General features: G+C 47.9%; 1 protein-coding gene and 2 long non-coding RNA genes across 3 annotated transcripts in view; 2 read left to right on the forward strand and 1 right to left on the reverse strand.

The window, feature by feature from the left end:
• Positions 1 to 3,574: 3,574 nt before the first annotated feature.
• Positions 3,575 to 24,579, reverse strand: part of LOC128887537 (uncharacterized) — a 29,529-nt gene continuing 8,524 nt past the window's right edge. The window contains exons 3-4 of the long non-coding RNA XR_008460055.1: positions 7,984 to 8,085; positions 3,575 to 7,774 (exon numbers count right to left, since the gene is read on the reverse strand). This is a non-coding gene — a long non-coding RNA (uncharacterized LOC128887537). The remainder of the gene's footprint in view (positions 7,775 to 7,983; positions 8,086 to 24,579) is intronic.
• Positions 8,804 to 11,984, forward strand: LOC128887540 (uncharacterized). The gene is made up of 3 exons (XR_008460058.1): positions 8,804 to 9,145; positions 9,224 to 9,580; positions 9,799 to 11,984. It is a non-coding gene; the product is annotated as an uncharacterized LOC128887540 (long non-coding RNA).
• Positions 12,395 to 24,579, forward strand: part of LOC128887460 (uncharacterized) — a 41,947-nt gene continuing 29,762 nt past the window's right edge. The window contains exons 1-5 of the mRNA XM_054143336.1: positions 12,395 to 12,783; positions 18,799 to 19,245; positions 19,788 to 20,261; positions 20,334 to 22,105; positions 22,684 to 22,778. Coding sequence (XP_053999311.1) covers positions 12,781 to 12,783; positions 18,799 to 19,245; positions 19,788 to 20,261; positions 20,334 to 22,105; positions 22,684 to 22,778 — 2,791 coding nt within the window. The 5' untranslated portion in view covers positions 12,395 to 12,780. The remainder of the gene's footprint in view (positions 12,784 to 18,798; positions 19,246 to 19,787; positions 20,262 to 20,333; positions 22,106 to 22,683; positions 22,779 to 24,579) is intronic.

Raw genomic sequence — 24,579 nt, forward strand, 5'->3', positions numbered from 1 at the left:
AACAAGATCACATTTCTTTAAACAAATACATCGATCCATCGTACTTGGTCATTTATCGTTATATAAAATCTTAAATAGGAGATTATGTTTAGTAGATTTAGCGCAACCCGGCAGTCGGTCCAACGAGAGCAGAGGACGAAATAAGAGAAAAAAGAAGCTGTACTCTTGTTATACTAACTAGCAGGTTGCGTTAAATTTACTATGTACACCCTCCAATTTGTGCTTTTATATGACAATAAATGACCGCGTATGATGGGTCGATGAATTTGTCTAAAAAACATCTTTTTGATAGCTTCATCCCCTCCTAAGATATTTAAATATTTCCATTTAGATGAAACACCCAGAACGTAACGATCAAATTAAAACTCACTCAAAGTTTAGCAGTCTCATTCGAATATCAAATATTCGGTCGCGTCTCCGCGTATATTCGTCCCAGTTTACTTCGGGTGAACACGAGAAACCGCAATTCCCTTCAATTCCTGCGCTCCGACAACTCATTTCCCCGAAACTTCTTCCCCTGACCTGTGTGCAATAGAAAAATGCTTGATTGGTGCTAACGCGAGCGAAACGAATCGACGCCGACTCGATTCGAGTTTCTCGTGTTCACACCACGCGTGATTAATACAAAATCGAACCATTCGGAGGCATGATCTCAGTATGCTTTCGAATAGACGAGAGAACGTAGACTGTCTATAGCTCGAAGTCGAGAGTCGAGATCGATCGACGAAGGAAATAGGTTCGAATTCGCGAATTGTCGTGGAGTGCAAACACTATCGTCGAGCAAAAAAAGCGAAAGAAATATAATTACGTACGAACAGCAACGCGCCACGCGGTTGAGTCTAGACGTAACGAGCCTCTAACACATAAGACTGATTAGCTAATCCCATTTTATTAACGCCCATGTTTGCTGAGTAAGTTTAACGTTGTCGAACGAAATGGTAGAAGTTCCATATACACATGTATACGTATATTTTCTCATCTCTTTGCGAGATCCATCCTCTTTTTCTTTTTCTTTTTTTTTTTGCTACGTCTCCCTTTTTTTCTCCTCGAGACTTATCGTCAGCTCGTACTTTCTTTCTTTTTCTCGCGTACTTCGTGCACGGCTAGACGAGGAGGCTGTTCCTCCGAACGTACCAGGACGCGAGAAAAAGAAACGTACGAAGCAACCGTGAACAGAACTTAAACGCTTTGGAATCGAATTCGTGTAAACCACCGTTCGTTTTGTTGACGCCAGGCTTTTTGGATGGCATTCCGAAAATGGACACCGATATTCGATTCGACTCTTACGTCCTTTACAGTCTTCGCTCCTAGAACGATCTTTCTGTCCTCGCTACCGTTGGCTATAATATTCAGACGTTTGCTGTTTAAAAATCAAACGTTTATTCAAGTATTCGTATGACCGAGGACATTCCGTTGACGCACGTAGTATCCGTAGAATACTTTGAACGCAAAATTATCAAGATCGCGAAAGGATCGACCATTTTATAGTTGATTAAGTAAAATAACATTCTCCGTGGGCCAAGGATCAAACAATAACTTGATGTTATTCGACAAAAGTATATATTCAAAGGTTTATCAAGGTACACGATGAGTCGCAGAAGTATTCGATCGTTAACTTTATATTGTTAGGACAAAATTTACAGAATGCTCATCGATAAATGCTTGTCTGGGAAATGACAGTTTGATGGAACGAAAATACAGTGGTACATATCAAACAGTTGATTTATAATATGCTAGTTGATTGACTGTTTAGCACGAGAACAATATTTTTGTGGATGCTAGGTTATTCATAGTTTCATAGTTTATTTCTATTTCTACTTTCGTTCCATCAAACTGTTCTTTTTCCAGGAAGCATTAAATACGACGAGCATTCTATAAAATTGATTTATTTCTGACCCGCGTCTTTATTTTTACCCTGAACATTTCTCGGTGTAATTTTTAACTCGTAACAGAAACTCGCAACGCTGTTCGTTACGTTACTTTGTGTAATGAATCGATTCAATCGTTTAATCGACTGATATCGAATATTTCCGCGAGTCGGTGTACCCAATGCCGTGTGAGAAACTAACTGTATAGTAACGAGATTCGAGCACCAGTGACCTAATACGTACTACCTGCTTCATTTGTTACGCTTTACACATTACTATTGTATGTTAAGTCGAAGCAACGAGAATCATAGTAATACGAACGAATGTGGAAGACGATCGCGCGACGAGGTTCCTATACTATGCACGTTCCCTATTCGTTGAGTCAAAGTGCCAAGCCGAGGACCTGTGAAATCGAGAAAAGTCGAACGCGATTCGGAGATTTCTTTTCATGGATCTACGCTGCGCGATCGCTCGGGTACTTATCGTCTTTAATCACGACTGACATAGGGACGTCGAGATTTTTTTTTTTTTTAAGGAACACTCATTCGAGAGAGATAAATCTGGACGTTCCTCTGCAAGCTTCTTTTGTCCTTTCAATGTACTTCGCAGTTTTCCGCGGTCTCGCTTAGCATAAGTTTCACCCTCGTTTTCGGTCTCGCGGAATTTTACGCGATCCGCCGCTCTTCTTTCAATGTTTAACTCGTTTGTTAAAGCGACCCACAAACGCAGAGGTTTCCGACCGATTTACCCGCGGACAGAGATGCGCAAAATTTTCATGTTCGTAAAATTTTACTTGTCACTGCCGATCTCAAATCAGTCGGAAAACGCTCCGACAAAGGTCGCGTTGTCAACTGTTGTATTATAAACATTGTCAAGCCTCGCTCGTATTCTGAAGTATTTAGTGTAATACGGATAAACAGTTAACGCTTAAACCATATGTATACTCAGTGCGGTACAGGGTGTCCCTCGAGATACGAATCGAATTTTCAACCGGCGATAAGTTGCAAGAATAAAAATATGAAAAACTAAAATTTAACGAAACAATACGAAAGCAAAACTTTATTTTGGAATTTCCATCGTTGCACCTTATCAACGATTAAAAATTCGATAAATTTCTCGTTGTCGAACATGCTGTACACGCGCGCACAGGCCCCGTATGCGTAAGACATCGTAAGTTTAAATTCGAAAAAAATGTTTCCTACGAAGTGACGAGTTCTCTCTATATCATACAAAGTGGCCCGTGGTTATAAAAAGAAGTTTCTTAGGCCTATATAGTTTTGAGATCGTGTAATATATTAAGGAGAGAAGAATCTGAACGACTGTGCGTGTACGTCTGTGTTCCGAATTAGAAGAAAACAAATGCATGCGGTTTGTACCCGCGATACCGATGCTAGCGATCGCAGCGAGACAAGAATTTCGAAGGGTTCCAGGCGTGACAGGCACCGATAATTCTACGACTGAAAATTATCTCCTAGCCTTTCCTCGTATCGAGTCTTTCGACGAAATTCATTCCTTGATTTCTTTAGACGCCTCTTCCAGCTCCTGTTCCCTGACGTTCGCGTCCATACGCGAGAATTCCTCCTGAACAAAAAGAGCACGCGGAATCACATTAGTCATTTTCGAAAGAGTTCCCCGAACGATCGCGTCGCATCCTAGATCGTACTCCACGATTTGTTTACGGTAGACATTACTTTTTCGTATTTCCTTTTTCTTTTTTTTTTCGAACGCGTAGTTTAAGGTACGATATACGTCGAGGACTGTCCTCCTGTTCCTATTCCGTGTCGTTTATTTTTACGGTTAAAGCCTGCAATTTACGTACGATTTGTTAGTCATAGGTACGTTTACGTTTTTAGAAATGTACATAGAGATAGACATTCGCGAAATTCGACGCAAAACCTTCCTCCCCGCGGATCACGAACGATCAATCCAAATAGTTTTCCGTCAAGCAAAGATTTGTCCGAAAAGCGATTCCTCGCACACGACTGCTCAATATTAGATTTGCTCAAGTTCTTTATCCGACCTGTAGATAACGCGAAACCGATCAAGGAAAACATTGTCACCGATAGTAGTCTCTCTATTCGTTAATTTTCGCCTCCGCTCCGAATCCCTCGATATCTGTCCGTATCGCGTGAACGCATAGACGGAACCTCCTTGGAGAAACTACTAATTTTTATAGGGAACTTGCAGCGAAGTTTTTTCTACGCTGAACGTATATTGCATAAAGACAAGGAAGAATCGAGAGATATTTTAAAATATAGAACATACTGTTATATTCGACTGTTGAACGTTATTCTTAGTATTGTTACGTTAAGCCCGATTGGAAAAGAAATCTACAGACGCAAGCCTGTTTCTTTTTTACCTATCCTTCCTTCCGCGTTTGTCCGTACTTTGCGATCGTTCGCAGCGGAATCCGTCGTCCCCTTTACGTACATACGCGTGCCAACTGTCCCGTTCCCACGGAGAAAACGGTACGCGAAATGACCGTTGGCTTGTTCGTAAGACGGGTGAATATTTTTCCTATTATTTATTATTATTTTTTTTTTTTGTATATACAGTATTGTCGTATTTATTTGTCAATAAAGAGCTTGCGATACGCGGACACGAAGAAGTTTCATCATCGGCCTCTACCTTTGCCCACACGTCCCACTCAACGAGTACTCGAACGATCGCCAATTTGATCTAATTAGTCGCGAGTAAATATCATTTATTTCGGAATTGGCGATCGTACGGTATTCGGTTGTTCCTATTTTTCAGTTAGCCCCTAACGCATTAACGATCGTAAGGGTTGAATTGTTGCAACGAACGGTATTCAACGAAGAGTGACAGTTTTCTTTAGAAACAGAAATATTGTTAGCAGCTTCGAGATGTTTTATACAGTCCCGAGGCATTGTCAGAGATATCGTTACCCTCCTTCGACGATTTCCACGAACCTTCGAGTACATCGCGTAATTATCTCGCTACAATACCGAGGCGATGCCATTTTCAACCAGTCCTTGGACCGCCGTGGCCTACTAAACGAGAAAATTCCTTTTCAGGACGATGAGTATCCGAATGATAATCGCGAGCCTCGCGGCACGCCTTATTTCGTAATCTAGCCGATTACCGTCAGCCGAACCGCGAAGGCCGGGACGTGAAAATCGCAACTCTTCCGCGCGAAATTTTCCAAACGCCACCAAACTGTAATCTTCCAAATTTTGTAGATGGAAAAGTTGTCACGTCGAAATATTGGAGTTGATGTTTCGCGCGTTCGAAGTGAAAGTTCTGGTATCGTAAGGACCGATATAAATTAGAAAGACACCTTCGCTTGAGACGCGTGAAACATAGCATGCTTTCGTGCTATTTCATTTATTTTGAAAACACCTTCTCTTTCTCTTGCTTGCCTACGTAATTTTGTTATTTGCCTCGACGTCGTATCCCAACGTTGAAAGTAGAGGATCGTTGACAACTAGAATTGTGCGGGTAACTCTTCCTCGTTTCTCCGCGGAGAACGAAAATGCTGGAAAACGAGTGTTGATCATTCGTAACGAGCGATCCTTCTTCGATGTAAGACTGACGCGAATGCCGTGACGAGATGTAACAAGCCATGTGGCGAAAATGCCTACGAAAAGCCGTGCACGCGTAATTGTAACATGCGAATATCGTCGTTGTAAAATTGAGACGGCCGAAAGAAACCTTTCCCTGTGCGTTAGTCGTACCGCGTTGGCAACGATCGATCGGTCGATCTATCTTGTTCGTAATTTCGCCGACTCGTATCCGACTACTCCGTTAATTGTAATTCACTATTACGATTATATATGTTACGCTGTACACAAAGTGGAGACAGAGTTTTATTTACCAAATACGAGTTTTTTAATAAAAAGCTTTTTTGTGAAGGACACGCTATCTTTTATTCACTGTTTCCTCCTTTAGGAAACCCTAGGAAAATTAGGAACCGTACGCAATTTTCAGAAATAATCTTGTTTCGTTAAACCAACTGTCCGAACCAGCATCTAGTACACGTACGTACACACGAAAGAAGGGGGACTTACGTATCGGACATATGTAGGCCACCGGCGCGGTAGCAAAAATACAAATTAATATGTTCTGCTCTTAGAACTGAAAAGTTCTATGAAACTAAAAAGCTATTCCGCTCGAGATGCAGCGGTAGTTACTTCGGCGGGAATTGTTCGGAATCGCCGATCCGAGAAACGCCAATCTTCTATCCCGATTTCGTTTCTCGTTTTGCACCCCGCGTGTTTGTTCTTTTGCGATCATACATGCATACACGCGCATCTACACGTGCACGAATACGGTTCTCGATGTGCGCGCAACTGCAGCCCGCTCACCAAGAGACCGACCTCGATTCCACGTTTCAAGAACGTGCCTTTTCGCGTCACGACTCGGAATCGTCGCGACCTTTGCGATCCTCTTTATCCACGATGACGATTTTGCCGTCCAAGCATCGGGCTTCGAGCTACGAATTCCAACCACGAACAAACTTTAATCCGTACTGAACTTATTTATTATTGGCAGCTGCGCCGAATGTCTCCTAAGGGTACACTCGGTTCAAGTAACTCTGTTCAAATAACTCCACCGTGGATTCATGGACGGTACTACGGATCAGTGACGAATTTAAGCTTACGAAGGTCTAAAAAGTAATTCATGTTCTTTTCGAAAGGCGAGTATTATTATGGAAACGTTCTCATACGGTAGATTCACCTCTGGCGTGGACAAATCGTTCGAACAAAGTGTACCTTTTAGAGACATTCTTCTCAGGTGCCGACACCCGTATCGAGGTCCGCCGGGCACATATTCTATAGCTTTGGTAACCGCTTGCCAACGGCTAACGATTGCGGTGCATATCCGTGGCGGAGTCAGCGATAGTTGAAAAGAACAAGCTTAAACGATACGTATTTAGAATTGCGGCCACTTGCCGGACTTCGGAACACTCAAAAGTGCACGAGTACAAGGTGACGAGCGTATTCGATGCACGTGCCATCTCGACGATCGGGAAAACGTTTCTCCGGTAAAGCATCCTTCGTTCCATGGGATGCGGAAATATATACGGTAACTGCCGTTACACCAATCGATCGCGTAGACTACTGCAATTGTGATCGATCAATTGCCAACTCTGATTGTATTTCGCCCAACATTGTTCCCAAGGTGTTTCACGTGCCGCGGTTCGTTAGCTCGTTCGCAATTAACGAGCGTGACAAAACGCGAGAGAGCGGGCACGGCTCTCCAAACGAAACGACAAATCGAGTGCAATTTTTCAGCAGAAGATCCGTTGTTAGCGTCTCGGGTGTCGGAACGCGTGAGAGGGTTCTCTTCGCGGTGGTGATCGCGCGACAGAATGAGCAACTGTCGCAACGGTTACGGGCTTAATAATAGCGTGGCGTAACGCGGATTTAATTAGACACGGTCTCATTATAATACGTCTGGATGGCAGAGTTGGCGAGCCTCAGGGACTGGAGCGCCGACGTTATCCTCGGCGACAATCGACGACGAGTTTCATCTCGACGAATAAGCTGATCGAGACGAGCATCGCCGAAAAGCGATATTCAAAGTTAGATGCTTGAAGAGAGATGGCCTGTACCAGCAGGTACCGTTACTACCTGTTCCTCGCAGCATCTCCCGTTTTATCTCCGTACCTACGCGAGGAGGAGAAAGACGAGGAGGCCGCGATTCTCTCGAGGAACCCAACTCTCTTTGTTTCTGCCTCTCTCTATCGGCCACGGTGCTTGTTCCTCTTCGACGCGATCACTCTCTTCTGCCGCCTCTCACGCACCGCTTCACGAGGGCCGCGAAATTTTGAGTTCGATAACCCTGAAAACGAGCCGTTCCCAGAGAAACATTTCTTTCGTTCCTATCGTTTCGACAGCTACGCTGGAGGCTGCGAAACCTTCCGAGCTGCTCGTTAACGATCACTGTCAACAATCGTCAAACGTTAACGGTTACAAGCGTTGTTAGCACTTCGCACCCTAACGCGCGATTTAATCGAACGAAGTAGTCGCAAACATTTGAGTGCGTTTGGTATGAATCAACGAGAAACTTATCAATCTAATTAGTACGAGGATGCTATATACCGTATCTCTTTACATTTGTATTAGTTTCTTTAGATTTTATGTATACTTACGTACCAATGAACCTACTGGTTATTTGACACTTTGGTTGAATCCTACTTGTCGCTTCTGTCGTAAACGGTTTGACTGGGCTTCGGAACCTCTTCGGTGGCGATCTACGGAATAAAGAATTAAATGTAAATTAAATGTAGTCGGACGACGTAAATCTTAACAAAAATTCCAATGGCGCCTTCCATTCATCTTGATACGGTAATCCTTTTTATGGAAAAATGTTTTTTTTTTTAAATGGCACTTACAGCCTTCTTTGCGTCCAGTCTGCGACCTCGATATGGTCGCAAATTGGTCCTCGAGCTAAATTGAGTTTCACATGCCTCCTCGAAGGCATCGGATTCAAATACGATGATAGCCCGTGGAGATTTTTCTCGATCGAGGACAATCGAAGGTTAACGCATTGGGTACGAGAAAATTTTCATCGGCTACAAGTAGATCGTAATGCATGGATCGTGACAAAAAGGTATCGATCCGCGATAGCATGGTACAATTACAGACGCGCAGAGATCGTTGTCCTCTTTGAATGTGAGCTCGCGTCTCGAGACGCCTACCAACTCCGATCGGAAAGTCACCTGCCGCATACCTTTTGCTTCGTCGCTGGAGGCGGCAGCCTCTCTTTCTCCGAATGGGGGGAGAGCGAGAGAGAGAGAGAGAGAGAGAGAGAGAGAGAGAGAGAGAGAGAGACAGGTAGGTGGCCCGTGAAAAAAGATTCGCTTTCACGAAAGTCTGGACGGTCTCTTCATTTTTCCGTGTCGGCTCGTGGTTCTCTTCGATACAGAGCGTGGTACGAAATGGTATTCTTCGCATAAAAATCGTGGAATTTCTAAGATAAAGGAAATATTTAAATAAAAAGAAGGATGTTAGTTCTATGTAAGGTAGCTAATCGAACGTCGAAACACGATGACCCGAGCGACGGAAAATTGTATTATCGGGACGGTTAGCGTACGTAGGTGCGATCCGAATGTTCCTTGGCCAAATTCTTGGCACGCTGCACGGTTGCACCGTTGCTCGAGCTGCTCGCCGATTCCAAACGATTCGAGGGCCTCGTTACACTGGCTTCGTTTACAGAACTCCAGCCGATGGTTCTCCAAACGATCGCCGGTCGAAACGTCGATCGTCCTCGATTCGACTCGCATCTCAGTTAGACGGCCGACCCGATCGATGGTAAATTCCGAATTCTCGTTCATTTTGTCCCGTTCGAACGGTTGTATCCTGGTTGTTGCTAATTTTATTTTTTCCCAGGTCGCGTCGCACGGTGAAATGCGTGAAATTGTTGACAACGCGGGAGGCGAAAACGCGCGCACCTTGCGCCTGCTGCTCGCTCCAGCAACCCAGATCTCCGCGCCATGGAAATGTACCGTTAAAACGTGGCACGGACCCGCAGCCGTTACTCCTGTTCGACGAATCGTCGGTCAACAGGAACTCTCGCTCCCCCTCTGTCACCGACGCCCGTTCTGACCGATGGATCGCAGGATATCCGGACGATTCCCCGCGGTAGACCCTATCGGAGAAGCACGGAGCAACGATTTTTCGCGCGGTCGTGCTCCGAAGGAAGATCGGCGACAAATGGGTCGATGCGATCTCGCGGAAGAGACAACCGTGAGTTATCGTTGCGGAGAAAGCGCCCGTAAGGATGCAACGATCCACCTTTTTGTCGCGTTTCTTTCGTTATTTCAGGTAACACGATTCGCGAAACTTCGAGAGACGGAATAAACGCATACGGAATAAACGGATTCTTTGCAACTTTATGCTTATATTTCGCGGGCTTTCGAACCTTTTCGTCGGAAGTACTAACGCGAGTTACTTTTTTTTTTCAGGGAGTTGTGGCAACCGTCCAAGGATTGGCAACGCGTTCGTCGTGACGAAACAGCATTCGACTGTATCGATGAAAAAACTTCACGGTTCGCGGACTTCGCGATGCCGATATCATCCATTATGCTCGCGAGTTGAGCCGCGATAAACGACTTCCGGCGTACTTCTTATGGTGCTGCTCCATATTCACGTTGCGACGCGGTTCCACGAGCGAAAGTACTTCCACGGCTAAATTATTATCGGCACGCGGTGCGGTAGCAGGAAGAGCTCGTCCTTCGAGGATACAGGAACACTCCAAACGCGGAACGGTCAATAATTCGTAACACTGTCAGTGTCGAGAACGGGCACCAAGTCCCGCGACCTTGGAAGACACGAGTCCCAGGACCTCTCGAACGACCACATTCCTCTTACGCGATGTTGAGAAACTACGCGTAGGAAGTGTTCGTCGAAACCTTGTCAGAGTCTGCGTTATTATACGGAGGATGATTTGTAAAAAGTATTCGAAACGATATCTTTTCGATGCACAGCCAAGCATTGATTTTTGCGCAAATAAGATGTTACTCGAACGATCCGCGTTTTATCGCCCAGGATCGAAGTTGCAAAATTGTTTAACGGGTCGCGACTGTCGAAGTGGACCAAGTGGTAACGCGAGCGGGAAACCTACGCTTGTGTTACACACTTTTGCTCGCTGAATCAACGATCCCGATAAACGCGCGCGTAACATTCTCACAGTCGTCGCCGCTTTCAAACTTGGGCGTCTCGCTGCATTGTTGCGCGCCTTTTGCATAATTCGACTTCCGGCATTCCGAGGTTTTCGCCCGCGTATCTACGAAGCGGCACGGTTTTGTCGGCGAAAGTGCCTATTGATGGCGTATGATCGACTAACGACGACGGCAGGAAAAACGTCGATGATCCAACGAACCGTCCCTCGGACTCGCTGGCCTCCCTCTTCGACGCGTGGTGGATCTGCGGTTTCGCGAAAGGGGCCAGTGGTGCGTCGGATACGTCCGACAGGATTACCCGCGTGTTCTTATATCGGTGAGAAGGAAATCGACGTAACTCGAGTATCGCGTTTTTATACCGGCGATCCCTGCTACTGGGATACCAACGGCTGCTTGATTCTCATTAATCTTCGATGCCATTGACTTTGGTTGGACGCGTTGTGTGAAAAAATCGCAAAGAAAAAATCCCGCGCGAAGCAAGGACACGCCGTATCGCAAGTGCACGGGAGGTACGCGGACTACCGAGGCCGATCGCGAGCACTATTCTTTCTTCTCCTACGTCTCGGGACGGCAAATGAGAATTTCGTGGCTCGTCGGGACCTCGAGGTGCTCGGCTTAATAAGGATCCTTTGGAGTAGTCGACGACTAGACGCGGGAAGACTTCTCCGAGACGGAACAGGGAGAGGGTAATAACAGCGATGAAGAAGAAGGCACTCCGAGAGGACGCCTCCGGCACTTTTCTCCTGGCTTAATCGTTATGGAAAGTCGGAGGATAATATGGGACGTCGGCGTGCTGCAGAATCTTGTAGGATCGCCGCGTAGCCGGCATTCTCCGCGAACCGAGAGAAATAAACGAGCGACTCTGAATTTATTCCACGAACGCCGAAGTGAAAACCTTCTGTCCTCGTTTAATCAACGGTAAGACGTAAAAACTGTCGTATCGTCGCGTTGGCTCCGAATGCTCAGGATTCCTCGTTGCCGAAGGTGTACGAGTACGGGATAACGCCTGTCTCGAAGAATCGCACGTAGTGGTGTTTATTCCGCGGATAACGCCGAAAATACGCATTTCTTCGAAGCGGCGAGGATAATAATACAGGTGTACCGCAGCATCTCGTTGGAGCAGGACGCTCCGTAGCCCACATTGCCGAAGTAAGCTGCGGTGTCGGTAGCGGTGGGTTCGAGACGCCATCGCAGCGTTTCGTTGCTTCGAGCGCACACCCGTGTCTGACTTTTTTTTTAAATTGAAGGAAATTGAAAATCTGGAGTGATCCGAATCGATAGAAAAAAGGTTTTATCTAGAATAAAACAGTCGAATAAAAAAAAAAAATTGATGTATTTACAATAGGTGTGTCGACTGACATATCGGAAGATAAGGATGAATATTTTTGCGTGTAACGTTATCAACGCGAACGTTATCTAAAAAATGTTTTCGGTGAACGTAAAAGCACGTGAAATCTCACGGGTGCGAATTCTACAGGTGTATTCTACGCGCGCCGTTCCGAGGTGCTTTTCCCTACAAAAATGTCGAAAGAACGACCAATTTTTCAGCTAGCCAGGCGTACGCGCGGTTTCTCTTGCGTTTGAAATCTGATATTTTTTTGCGCGCAGCAAATTCGCAAGATACTTGCTCTTCGTGCGAGCAGCGAATCGAACGGGGAATCGCTGCACGCGGAGCGGGATGAACGGATGGGCGCACCGTTCGCGGGTGAAGGAGGTTGAGTGAACGTGGGACACGGGCAGACAGAGAAAGGGAAAGAGATAGAGGGAGAAGGAGAGCGATGTAGAGAGCGAGAGATAGAGAGAGAGGGGGAGAGAGACAGGAGACGGTGTTTGTAATCAAAGGGGCGATCCGCGGCGCGGCGTGGAAGAAAGTCAGCCTACTGGCTCGGCAGTCCGGCACGGCGCGTTGTCCCGAATGCACGTCGAACCATCGATTTCCGCGTGTCGTGGCCACGTGATCGCGCAGTTCTCCGCACCCGTGTCAACCGGCTCCGTTTCCACGCGGTTCCAACTCCGCTACGAACCACCTACGTCGATCGAATCGCGTCGCGACAACCGAACCAGTCGAGCTATCGTCGCGTATCGCGAAACGATCGCGCGGCCTCCGCCAGCGGAGATCGAGGCTTTAACGGTATCCGAACGCGCGGACAACTCGGTAGCGGAAAACCGGGGATCGAAGGTCGACTCACGTGGCCAGAGTCACCGCTGGTGATGCACGCACAGGAATACGCAGTCTCCTCGGCGATGATAACGAGCCTCGAATGAATGGTAAGTACCGGTAATCGACATGGGAACTGGCGCGAGGAGTTTCTCTGCGATTACGTCCGAAGAAATTGCGACGAAGTACGGATTCTTTTCGCCACGGAGCCTCGACGATACGGTCGGTGTCGCGTATGACGACGACAAAGAGGATTCTTGCAAATGCAGCTACGAAATTAATCGAATTCGAGCCGAAAGTCGATGGAACCGAATTGGTTCCAACGCGGCGTTAACGGAGCGCTGATTGAACTATAGTTGTATATAACGATCCTTTCCGTATAGAAACTTTGCATTACTATAGAAGTTATTTACAACTGAAGCGACGATCGACGGTATGCGAACAACACCGCGATTATTATCATTATTTCAGGCGATACTCTTGTAAGCGTTAGACGCGACGGATATTTAAAATTCATCGCAGCAGGTGGAGTACACGCTCGATAGCGGGCATATTGGACGCGACACGAGGCCTCCCGCAAACCGCCGGTACGCTATCGAAGGAACATATTTCTGTTGATCCGTTTAACGGGACGCGATTCTACGGCTTCGATGAACGTCATCTCGATAGGAAACGAGGAGAATGTTAAAAGTAACCAAGGGTACGATTTGATGCCACGTTTCCCGTTTCTCTTTCCCCCCAAAATAGTTGCAGATTTCCCGATCGGGCCAACTTCCTCGCGACAGGAGTAAAAGATTGCCGATAATGCGGCGATCGACAAGAAATCTCTCGCGAAACCAGTTTTCGACGCAACGGACAGCGCGGGGCCTTTGAAAGCCGATGGCATTTCGCGCTTTTTATCCCTGAGCGGAGAGACGGTGGCCCCGGGCTCGCTCTCTCTCTCTCTCTTTCTGGCTCCTTCTCGCTCGAGCCGCGATTTCCTAGCTCCGAGGTATTCCGAGCCGATGCATGGATAATTATTCCCGATCCCCGTGAAAGTTCGACCGCTCGAACCTCGACGCTAGGAAGCGCCGCTTGCCAAACAAACAACCGTGCACGCGTTGCGATTCCTTTCCTATTGCCTTCTTTTCAGCGCGCGAGTAACGCTCCGATGTCACGCTGTTGCTCCTAATACGTTCATTTTTCCTTCGTTTTGCGCTCTGTTATACAACGCTTCCGTGTACGCGGCCGGTTTCTAAAGCCTTTAGACCGACTTTGGGAAAGCGATCGGTTACTGGGTCATTCTACGCGAAATCGGACACTTTTCGGCGAAACGTTTCGTCTACTTTTTCGCGATCGAGGTATCATTTCTGTAAATGGGAATGGTCCACTATGTTACGATGACGTTACAAGATGACGTTACAGCTTAGCGCGGTGACTGGAGTGTGGTAGTTGAATCTACGGCAATGACTTTCCAAATGCTATATCGCACGCCAGGGGGTCACGGAATCCGCCAAAGAAGTCTAATCTGCTCCTAAACGTGAGATTCCTAGATTCGAGAGATTCATCTTCCACTGGTGGAATCAAACATTCTAACCCAGAGAAATGTAACCTTCGAGCATTCGTTTCGAAAGTTTAGCTATCGAGTACACGATACAGGTTGTAGGTGTGACGGTGACTATAGACACTGAAAGCAAAGTTTGGAGGACAACCGGTGGATCGAATGGAGTTAACCCGCTAATGACGAGGTAGCTAGCGTTGTTGGAAAATATTTGCAAAAAAACCCGTGGAATGTTTATTTGTCGAAGCAGGCACGATTGGTTCATTTGAAATTTTCGAATTCCCAGAATAGTTTCAGCGAACCGCGAACGCGTCGAATTCGACGACCGGACCAAACTGGACAGGAAAATCGCTATAAAAGACGAGCGGTAAATCGTCTTTCGCCGCACGCGCGCGTACGCGGACATAGATGGAGCGAAATGTAATTTAATGCCGTTTTTCCAGCCGTCGCGACGAGTGCGCCAAGAATAACCGGGATTTAAAATAATGAATGGAACACGCTGTCAAAATGCGTGAAGCGTGACGGAGAACGCCGTCGTTACGTAACTCTGCCGCATTGTAGCGTCGTTTACGGCTGGGAAAATGCAGAATTCCAAGGGGGGGAGGGGGGGGGGAGGGAGGGTTACGAACCTCCACTTAGCCGAGTGTAAACATTTCCGCGCGGAACGCTCGATAGTTCCGAATAAGGACGACGACATCGCCTTCGCCAGGAAATCTGTGCCAATTAAACCGCCCCGCGCGCTTTGCTTTCTCGCGTGGCTAATCGCGTCGAACTCATCGAATACCGAACACTTTCGACGCGTTTCCAATTGCGATTCCGCCTCCATGACACGAGGCTTATCGGTCACCGGTGGAATCGCAAAGAGGCGACGGAGAATTGGAATCAATCGAGCGGGGCTTAAAACGGAATGCGTCCATTCGAGTTAGACCGCGCGAACGGAACGGCGCGGGAGTTGTAGGTCGGTCCGAGCGGTTTGTTAATTCGGAGCAGGTTTAGCTGTCCCGGTTGTTTGACAAACCGATTAGTCGTTGGTAATCGAGCCGTGCATTTATTAGGATGCGGTACAGTTTTGGGTGTCAAGGCGGTTGGGGCAGTTAGAGGGTTACTCTTGGAGGGCAAACTCCGAGCAATATTGCGCTAATTTCCTCTTTGGAAGCCTTTCACCACCCGGGAGTCACGTTTTGCGTAACGAGCATAGTTTCATTTGTACGGTGAGAAAGTTTTGGAAACGACGATAGAAAAATCGCGTCGGAGTACGTAGGCAATGCGGCTGGTAAATAAGTGATCTAGATGGTAAAGCTACCCACGGACCTTGTCCGTGACTAGGTCGCACGAAATGATTCGTAACGCGTAAATACTTTACCAATAACTGCGGGAAACGTGTTAAGTTAGTCGTCGTCTAGACGTGTTCGCTACTGATTTACGGTTGGTTTCCAATAGGACGAGGAAAGACCGTGGGTGGAAGAATCTACGGAACTACAAGAGGAGTTACGTTTACTATTATGTACGTGCTCGGTTTACACCAGGCAAGTGCTCTCAAACTTCGTTTCTGTGTCGCGTGCACAACGAAATGATGTATCCGGGGCAGATTCGATCGATCGGGCGCATCTCGCGAATCGGAACACGGTTTCGTAATATTTTCACGAGGCTGCTGATGCCGAGTCTTGAGAGTGCCGGCATATCGGGAGAATGTGGCGATCGGCCCTGCGGCTACGAATTCCGTTACGCGCACTTGTTTGGTTCCACGGCTTCTCCCGTCTCCGTGCTCAGCCCATGAATATATTTTTACCATGGCCACGTCTTCGGGATCCATGGCCCGAATTCGCGTATCTGGCTGGCAAATGACGCACGATTTTTTCCAACTAAAGAACGCCACCGTTTATTCTCTTATTTCCTCTTACTGTCGAAGCAATTCGTCGACGTTTGGAGAGTCCAAAGAAGCCGCGAAACTTTCGTAATTCGAATTCTGAAAATAAGTGGGAGCCATTTGACAAAATCACGACAGCGTGAGACGATAATTCTGCGATGGCAGGCTTCCGGTATCGAATGGGATTTCAGAATCGCTATAGCGCTCGCCGAAGAAAGTCCGCTCCTAGTGCACTCGATTATTCACGATCAATGACGTAGAACCTACTCCAGGAATCTCGAAGTAACCGTTAACGAGGGACCTGTTGAGAAAGCCCCCGAGGTTCTCTCGACGCCGCAGGTATCTCAATAGTCTTCGCAGCCTGTTAATTTTAACTACGCTCAGCGATCGCGGATTTTATCGCGGGAACGACTATTCGCACCTGTTAGCGTTATTTTTGCTATCGCGGTCACTCGCGATAACCCGAAAGGACGAGTAGATAGAATCGTGTTTCGGCGAAACTACCAAACGATTAACCGTAAAATAATCGTTACTTCCTTGGTAATTACGCACAGATTAAGCCTCCGCGATCGTTACCAAACGTAAATTGGTTTATCGTAAAGGAGCACAATCGTCGTTTAAGAAGATTTAAACGACGTTCTTCAAGGTAAACAGGTGGTTTCAAGCCTTCCCTCCGGTAACCAGGGAAAACAACAAGCCAATTACCATTGCTTGGAAGCTGCTTTAAAGTCCAACGAAGCTTTCGTCTGAAAGACTTCAACGGAGAAGACTAGACTTCCAGGTCGAGGCACGATTTTTTTCGTATCGTGTAACTTCTTTCGGACAAAAACCCGGGTTGCTCGCGGTAAAACACGTAAATCGGACATACGTTCTCGCAGCCAACCAACAATCTACTTATCACGAGCACGGAACGGTCGTTCGAATTATGTTTTCCACGGCGCAGCGTCGAAAACAGGGAAAACGGCTTATCCTGAAACATCGCGCGGGTCCCGGCCGTCTGGATGTTTCACCGAGTGATTTACGAGGTTGAAGGAAAGACTTTCCATTCTCGCGAATCACGCGAGATGGTTGCCGTGAAAAGGACCGCGGATATATGAAAAAAAATGGCGACCGTGATTCCAAGACGGCAGTCGGAGGGGATCCCTTGACGATCAGCTGATCGGCCGGCAGTGACCCCGGGTCAATCTACTTTCTACTTCTCGCATTCTACGGAAATCGGAGGCGGTAGGCGGGCGGAGGAAAGAAAGGCTGCTCGCTGAATATCCCTGTTGGGGGCGAGCGTACTTTCTCGCGACGAGAGGAGCCCATCGTACGTATCGTTAGACGAATCGGGATGCCGATGAGTGAAAACGAACGGAGGCGGTGAATAAATAGTCGCATCACCCCTCGAAGACTTATTGCCAGGGACGTTGCGGGAATCTCTCCCGGCTTTCTGGAAAATATTCTCTCTATCGTGAGAACAGATCTCGCGAGAAAGATCCGTGCCGGGCGATTTTTCTCTTTCATACGCGTCGCACGACCTCGCATTCGTTAATTAACTTTCCAAATATATTAGCTCGAGCGGAATGTTCTCCATCGATCTTTTAGGTCAATGTAAACGGCGATTTGTTACATCTATACAAATAAAAATGAAAGCCCTGGCTCACTGACTCACCAACGCCTTGGCTAAACCCTTGAACTTAGAAAGCTGAGTTTTTGCACAGAGGTTTCCTTTATGATGTATACAAGAAATAGAAACGGATATTTCGACATTCAACCCCTAAGGGAATAAAAAGGGGTTCCAACGTAGTATTCCACGCGGGTGAAATCTCGGGGCGCAGGTATGTAGTTTATTATCAGTAGCTGCGATCATCGATGTATGCGTATGAAGTAACATCGCGTTCCAAACACAGATTCCTTTAACTAATTTCTTTCGACTGACATCTACGCGAACGAGGCCGTAAACGGAAGCTGCTATGTAAAATAAAATAAAATTTGTCGATTCGAAGCAGGCTCGGGACGAGAACGCGGGCATCCCGGCTCGGCGCTGATACGCGTCGACGCGTATTTTATATTTGTTCGCACAATTTGCACCGTAATCGTATTGTAACAGTACATGGTCAGACGAGGAAACGAGCAGGTACGTGCAGAGAACATGAAAGTTCCACGCTAAGTTGGTCACGCGAGTCAGCCGGCGTGTAGTTGAAGATCGCTTAATGACCGTCCGAGAGGATCTTCGTGCTACGTGACACAGTTTGTCGACGTCTATTCACAGCCACAGGTTGACGACAATCCGCGAGATTTCCGCGCGTACACTCCAATTTCCCTCGGCTTTGGATAATCGTGCATCGACATCGTCGAGATCAGGGGTCGGCAAACTTTTTCCGAGGAGAGTCGAATAGTTTACCGAGCCTTGGTCTAGATTCTGAATCGCTATCGTTCAACTTCTTTAGCAGCCAAGATGTCATCGTCGTAACTTTTCCGTTAACGAACAAATTAATTTCTCGAATCCCGACCATTGCCACCATAAAATTGACGCTCGCGTTCGATCGTTTCTTACGGGGCATCGCGCTAACCAATCGAGTTAATGGAGAAAGCTGCGCAATAATCTCGTTCGACGACTCGTTAGAGAAAGAAACGTTTGCTCCGTAAAACTGACCAAGTTCGCACGAACTTGTAAGAAAACTTGCCCGTCGATTACGACACCGATTGTCTACAATGGCGTGGACCTGCTTTCAGGGAGTGGCCAGCATTCCGGACTGTAAAGATCAGCAGTGGGGTTGCGATGAATGGAACGCTTTGAGATCGATCCGGAAAATGGATGTCGCCAAGAACGCAACGGAGGATTTCGTGACGGTGGTCAACGTCGAGGGTCAGCCACCGCCGGAAAATTTTGTCACCGTGCTGTCCATCGGCAGCGAGAAAAAGGAGGACGAGCCACCACCCACGACCTTGACCAAGAGCCAAGTCAACGGGGTGAATGGGGTTAACGGGATCGACGGACCCCTCGAAGAGGAGGTCGAGGTGTTCAGGCTACCTGGAGAACGGCTAGGATTTGGACTGAAGTTCGAAGGAGGAAACAAGACTTCGGAGCGGGTCAGGAGGCTGTTCGTTCAAAGCTGCGCGGAGCAGAGCCCTGCGAGCAGGGCTAAATGCTCGTGGGGCACCTTGGGAGAGGGTGACGAGGTAAGAGGAAGATCGTACGTTTTTCTGGTACGGAGAGTTGCCAAAATCGTCCCGTTTAACCATTTAGCTTACAATCGTCGTGTCAGAGACACGGTTAGTCGACCGGTCCATATTTTCCGTTTGAATTCTATTTTTCTTTGCAAATGGAGGACGTTTATTTATACGAACACATTCGTAGCAGCCGACGTAATTTCGCGTCACTTTTAATTCCATAGTTGGTCGTCGGTGATGCCGGTTACCGCTGACGTAATTCCGTACGTCATTTCGTACTTCTAGGAAGGCAGACGACTACGATTACCGCAAATGCCCAATAATCCAATAACAGAGAAATCTAAGAGATACGATTCAGCCAACTCTCTCTCACCGAAACGTTTTAATTACACGAACGATAAGCTTTCCGTGTCACGCGACAAGACGCGATTCCCGCCTCCGATTTTCGAGACCCACTTCCTGCGTAACGATTCCCAGGAGAACCCGTGCAAGAAACAAGCATGTCGTATCTCACGTGCTCACTGGTCACGTTAACCGCGTCTCTTTTCCAGGTACTCTCGATAGACGGTGTACCAGTGACACACATGACTCGGCTGGATTGCGTGAGGAGATTGAAGGAATCGCAGCTGGTTATCAAGCTAATGGTTAGGTGCAGGGGAGCGCTCAGGCCTGAAGTTGTTAGCGCCGAGAAAAAAAATTCCCCGGAGAAGAGCAAGGTGCCTCCGGAACTGCCGTCGGCACCTCCGCCGGTTCCGCCGCGAAAGTTGAGGCAAGCTCGAGGTTCTGCTGACGGCGAGGCCAATCCGAGCCCGGTGAAAAAGTCCTGGAACGGGCACAGATCACGGACCAGCTCGCAGAGCAGTTCTCAGAACAGTTCTCCTGGATCCCACCCCGTCGGTCAACTCGACAGCAAATCTAGTACGTACGAGAGTTGCGAGTCCTCGCCTAAGAGCAATGGCTCCGCCCAAGAGACCCCGAAAGGATCGCCGAAGGAACGATCGCCGGAGCTTGCGAAATCCAAACAGGTTCGGTTCAAAGTTGAATCGTTTAATCGTTCCACTTTGTTTTCTCTCTGTCTAACATATATACACTTGCAGGAACCTCCGGAAGCGATGGTGTACTTGGACGCTAGATCGCAGTGCGGCTCAACGCACGGAAGCACTTCCGACGACACGGGTAGCTCGATGTCCACGGTGATCGACCGATTCTCGACGTCTGACCGAGTATCGACGATCTCGACCACCTCGACGGCTTCCACCACCTCCGAACAGCCGGGCGAACTTTCCTACAGGACCGATCACGAATTCGATCGATCGTCCGACCGCGATTTCCAATTGTCCAAAACGATCTGTCCGTTCGAGACCTTGGACGGCGACTATTCGTCGAATCCGCCCGACTACCTGCTGCGTCGGTTAGCCAACTCCGAAGCGGTGACCCACGTCGAGTCTCGAGGAGAAGTCGAGAGGATCACCGCGGTGGTGGCACCTAACACGGTGCTGATCGAGGAAACGATCACCTTTCAGCCGCCGCTGAGCTTCCAGGACGCGCCGCTGAGCTATGGTCACGAAGCCAGGCCGGATCTCTTTTACACGGCCGATCTAGCCGCCGACTCGACGACGCATTTCAGGCCAATTAAGGACGATGTCGAACTCGTCGAACGCGTGAACGGCGACCACGAGGAATTCCACGCCACGGAAACCTCGCCAACGTCGGAGAAGCTCAAGGAAACACCCGTTGGACGAGGCTCGGACAAAACCCCGCCGCCTCTGCCGGCTAGGAATCACGTTAACAGGATCGCCGTCAATCAATCAACCAACAACGATCGCCAGATCGAGCCACGACCGCGGAAACTATCCGACTCGTCTACCACCGAGACAACCGATAGCCAACATGACGCACCTGTTCTACCCCCCAAGCCATCGCCCAGAAGAGACGTCAAGGTCAGACGGAAGAGACCACCACCGCCACCTCCTCCACCCACAGTCGCACCCCGAACAGAAGTCAAGCCTCCCTCGTTGCCAGAGTTCGAGCAAGCGAGTTTCGAGCAGCGGGAACCCTCGAGTCCGGAATCGAACGTTCCTTCTGCGAAGATCCGCGACACCGTTGTCAAGCCGAAACCCGAGGACAGGTCGAAGATCCTGGAGAAAAACGATTCGCCGACGTCGGTTAAGATCGTACCCAACGAGACGAACTCGGACGAGAAGAGAATCGACGAAACGGAGGACACCGAGTCCACGGATAATTACGAATCTCTCGAAGACGATGGATCGCACAGAACGAACAAGGTACTGGAGATAATCGAGATAAGGAAGGCGAAAGCGTTGTCGCCGACGACGAATTCTCATCCGCGAAACGAGACGGATAATTTTAGCGAACAATCCAAGCCGACGGTCGACGACGAAAGAATCAACGACGACGCGGAGGAAACGAAAGCGGAGATCGCCGAGAACTACGAGAGACCTAAGCCGGAGCTTAGAACCGGAGTCACGATCTCGACGGAAGTGGAGGATTCGGGGGATGAAAGCGACGAGGCCATCACGAGATTCAACGATTGCGTAGACAACCAATACGAGGAACAGCCGAGCAAAAACGAAAACTCGGCTGGTTCGCGAGACATAGATTCGCCGTTGCGCGAAAAAACGACGGGATTTGGAAGACGGGAGAACGACGACGAAGAGTCCTATCGATCCCTCGACGACGTCCAACGCGATCTACGTAATTCGGTGGCTAATCGAAGCCGGGATAAACGAGAAGCTATCGAAGACGAGGACACGACCGACGAAAGCGACGACGACGATTATTACTGGCAAAGTAATCTGGCCACGATCGGCGAAGAAGAGGAAACGAATTCGCTCGAGTACACGACTGCGTAAGTTTGTTTCGCTACGGTGTTTTACTTCGGGCCGTAAACAAGGAAGTATCGTTATCGAAGGCGGATAACAGGGATTTTTTGAACGTCTAACAATCGCCGTTAAACGTGTTCAACATCTCGAAACCAGTTTCCAAAAGAAAGAATAAAAGGAGCAGCGTTAATATGCAACACGGCGATCCCTCGCGAGAGATACCTCTTCTCGCTACCTGATTCGCTCTGAAACTGGTCCTTGTTCCTTATTACCGGTTATCAAAGTGTACCATCTACTCAATTTTACTGGAATAAGTTTTTCTCGCCGATCTACTATCTCATCTGTCACGAGGTGTTTGCATAGAACGCGGGACCGACCGTGCATGCGCCCAAGTGGGTTCAGATTTACAGTACATTAATTCGCAACTATTCGGTACAGCGAGCGGTAGCGGAATGTATTTTTTAATTGTAAGCAAAAGCACGCTTTTTGCCTGAATGTACGTACCTACACGATTTATACTGTTGCGAGTTCCATGGGAGTAGACAAAGTTCGAGTTGGTTACAATTTCTGTCGATGGACTAATTCGAGTTCTCTGTTTTTACAGAAACAAAGAGGGGAGTGACAGCGACGCGAGCGGTATAGAGAAGCTAGAATGCCAAGAATCATCGACGAACAAGAACGACGCGTTCAGCGAAAAAGGTAACGTCATTGATATTCTTCAGGTGACTGTCTCGAGTATTTTGTAAGATAATTAAGATAACGACAGTAGTCTAGCGAAGAGCAAGAAGGAACATAGAAATTGGCAAACCTTTTCATCCTTCGACTTGTACACGTCTAAACGAAAAATAAGGCACGGAGAATTTGAACCCACGATCCTCGGATCCACAGTCGACCGCGATAATACTAATACATAAATGAAGCGTGTCCAGAGAAGCGTCGAAAGAAAAGGGCAATTACGGTATTTAATGTGATCGAGGAGTCTATCGTTCTCATCTTAATTTGCCAATTTAAATGTCGAAAAGTACGCGCGTGTTGGGCAAATTGAAACGCGTCTTCGAGGTCGAATAGAAAACAATTACGAGCCGGACGTTTTACGTCCATTAAACGTAACTGCGCAAAAATGTTAGCGGCATCGAGTTGATTCGCGTGACCTTGAATCGTCGTTAATTCTCACGAAGTAGTCCGGTCAATTTGGTCGTTAGGTTCTTGGTTGCTTCGCGAGAAGACACGGTGTTCGGATAGGTGATCATCGAGTAGGACCCCGGCTAGAAATACAGGTGTCGCGAAAATGTTTCTCCTTCTCTTAGCGGTCCATATCGGTCGACGCCGACTGAGAGTCGAACCTGAACGAACGAAAGGATCCGCGTGGTCTCGAGGCAAAGCGATTTCATTGAACTCCAAGCGAAGGTTCAAACGCTGGCCGACGTAGAGAAGGAATTCTCCATTGGCGCGGTGAACACGCGGCATGCACGCACGCCCACGCGTGCGTCCCGCCGCCTCGCGTCGCGCTTCATAAAGGTTACGCATTAATCTCGGTGCGTTACGCGCCGCTAAGGTTCTCCGGTTTCGCGCGCGCACGCCAGCAAGCATTCAAAACGGAGGCACAGCAAGCTCGCAGAACCTTAAAGACAAAGGCGTTGTTCGCTCGCGGCGCACCTTCGACGGCCAGGAATTTCTGTGCGCCCCGATACGCGCGCCAAATGGATCTGCGATCATTGTCCGCCAAAGATGGATCGTGACTTACGTGGGAAATCCAACGGCCAGATCGCCAGGACTGGAGACAATGTCGCGAGACGCGTTCGACTAAAAATATCCCAGTGCTGCGCGATCCGAACGTTAAATCCTAGAATCGAAGCAACGATGGGCTTGTATAGCACTCTTGGAAGTACATCTTCGACGTTTCACCTACCGTTTGTAAAACAAGTATTACCTTGAATAACTCAAAACTTGCAATAGGGATTATCGGCTCGTTAGAGTTACCGAGTCATTAAAGTGGAGCATTTCCGTATTAATACCGGGAACGCGTAATCTTCCTAACCATAAATCTGGTGGTTCGAGCGGTGAAGCGAAACTGACCGAAGACAGCCCGTATACAACGCACGCTAAGGAATTCCTAAAGAGTTTCGATATAAACAACACCCATTTGTTTACCTAACGAAGATAGGGAAAAACGTTGCTTGCAGAGTGACCAGGTAGAAAAGGCGCGCGGTAATTGCTAGGCTGGATGTACCGGATGTCGATTATCGTGGGCGTACGCGAACAGCGCGCGATCATTTACCCTCGCAGCCTTATTACGTGCAGCGTCGCGATCCAGTAAATGTATAGCCGAGAGTTTTCGCACCTCGTGCGAGCTACGTTGAACGTACACGTCGTATTTCAGCTTTCAGTCTCGCGTTAACAGGGAGAGAGGTCGTTGAGAGGAAAATTAAAAACTGGATTATCCGACGGGAAATAGGTTTAGGACTACGGTTTTTTCTAAAACTACGATTTTTTAGAAGTA

The sequence above is a fragment of the Hylaeus anthracinus genome, unplaced genomic scaffold (genome assembly GCF_026225885.1).
Source record: "Hylaeus anthracinus isolate JK02 unplaced genomic scaffold, UHH_iyHylAnth1.0_haploid 11989, whole genome shotgun sequence".
Taxonomy (NCBI): domain Eukaryota; kingdom Metazoa; phylum Arthropoda; class Insecta; order Hymenoptera; family Colletidae; genus Hylaeus; species Hylaeus anthracinus.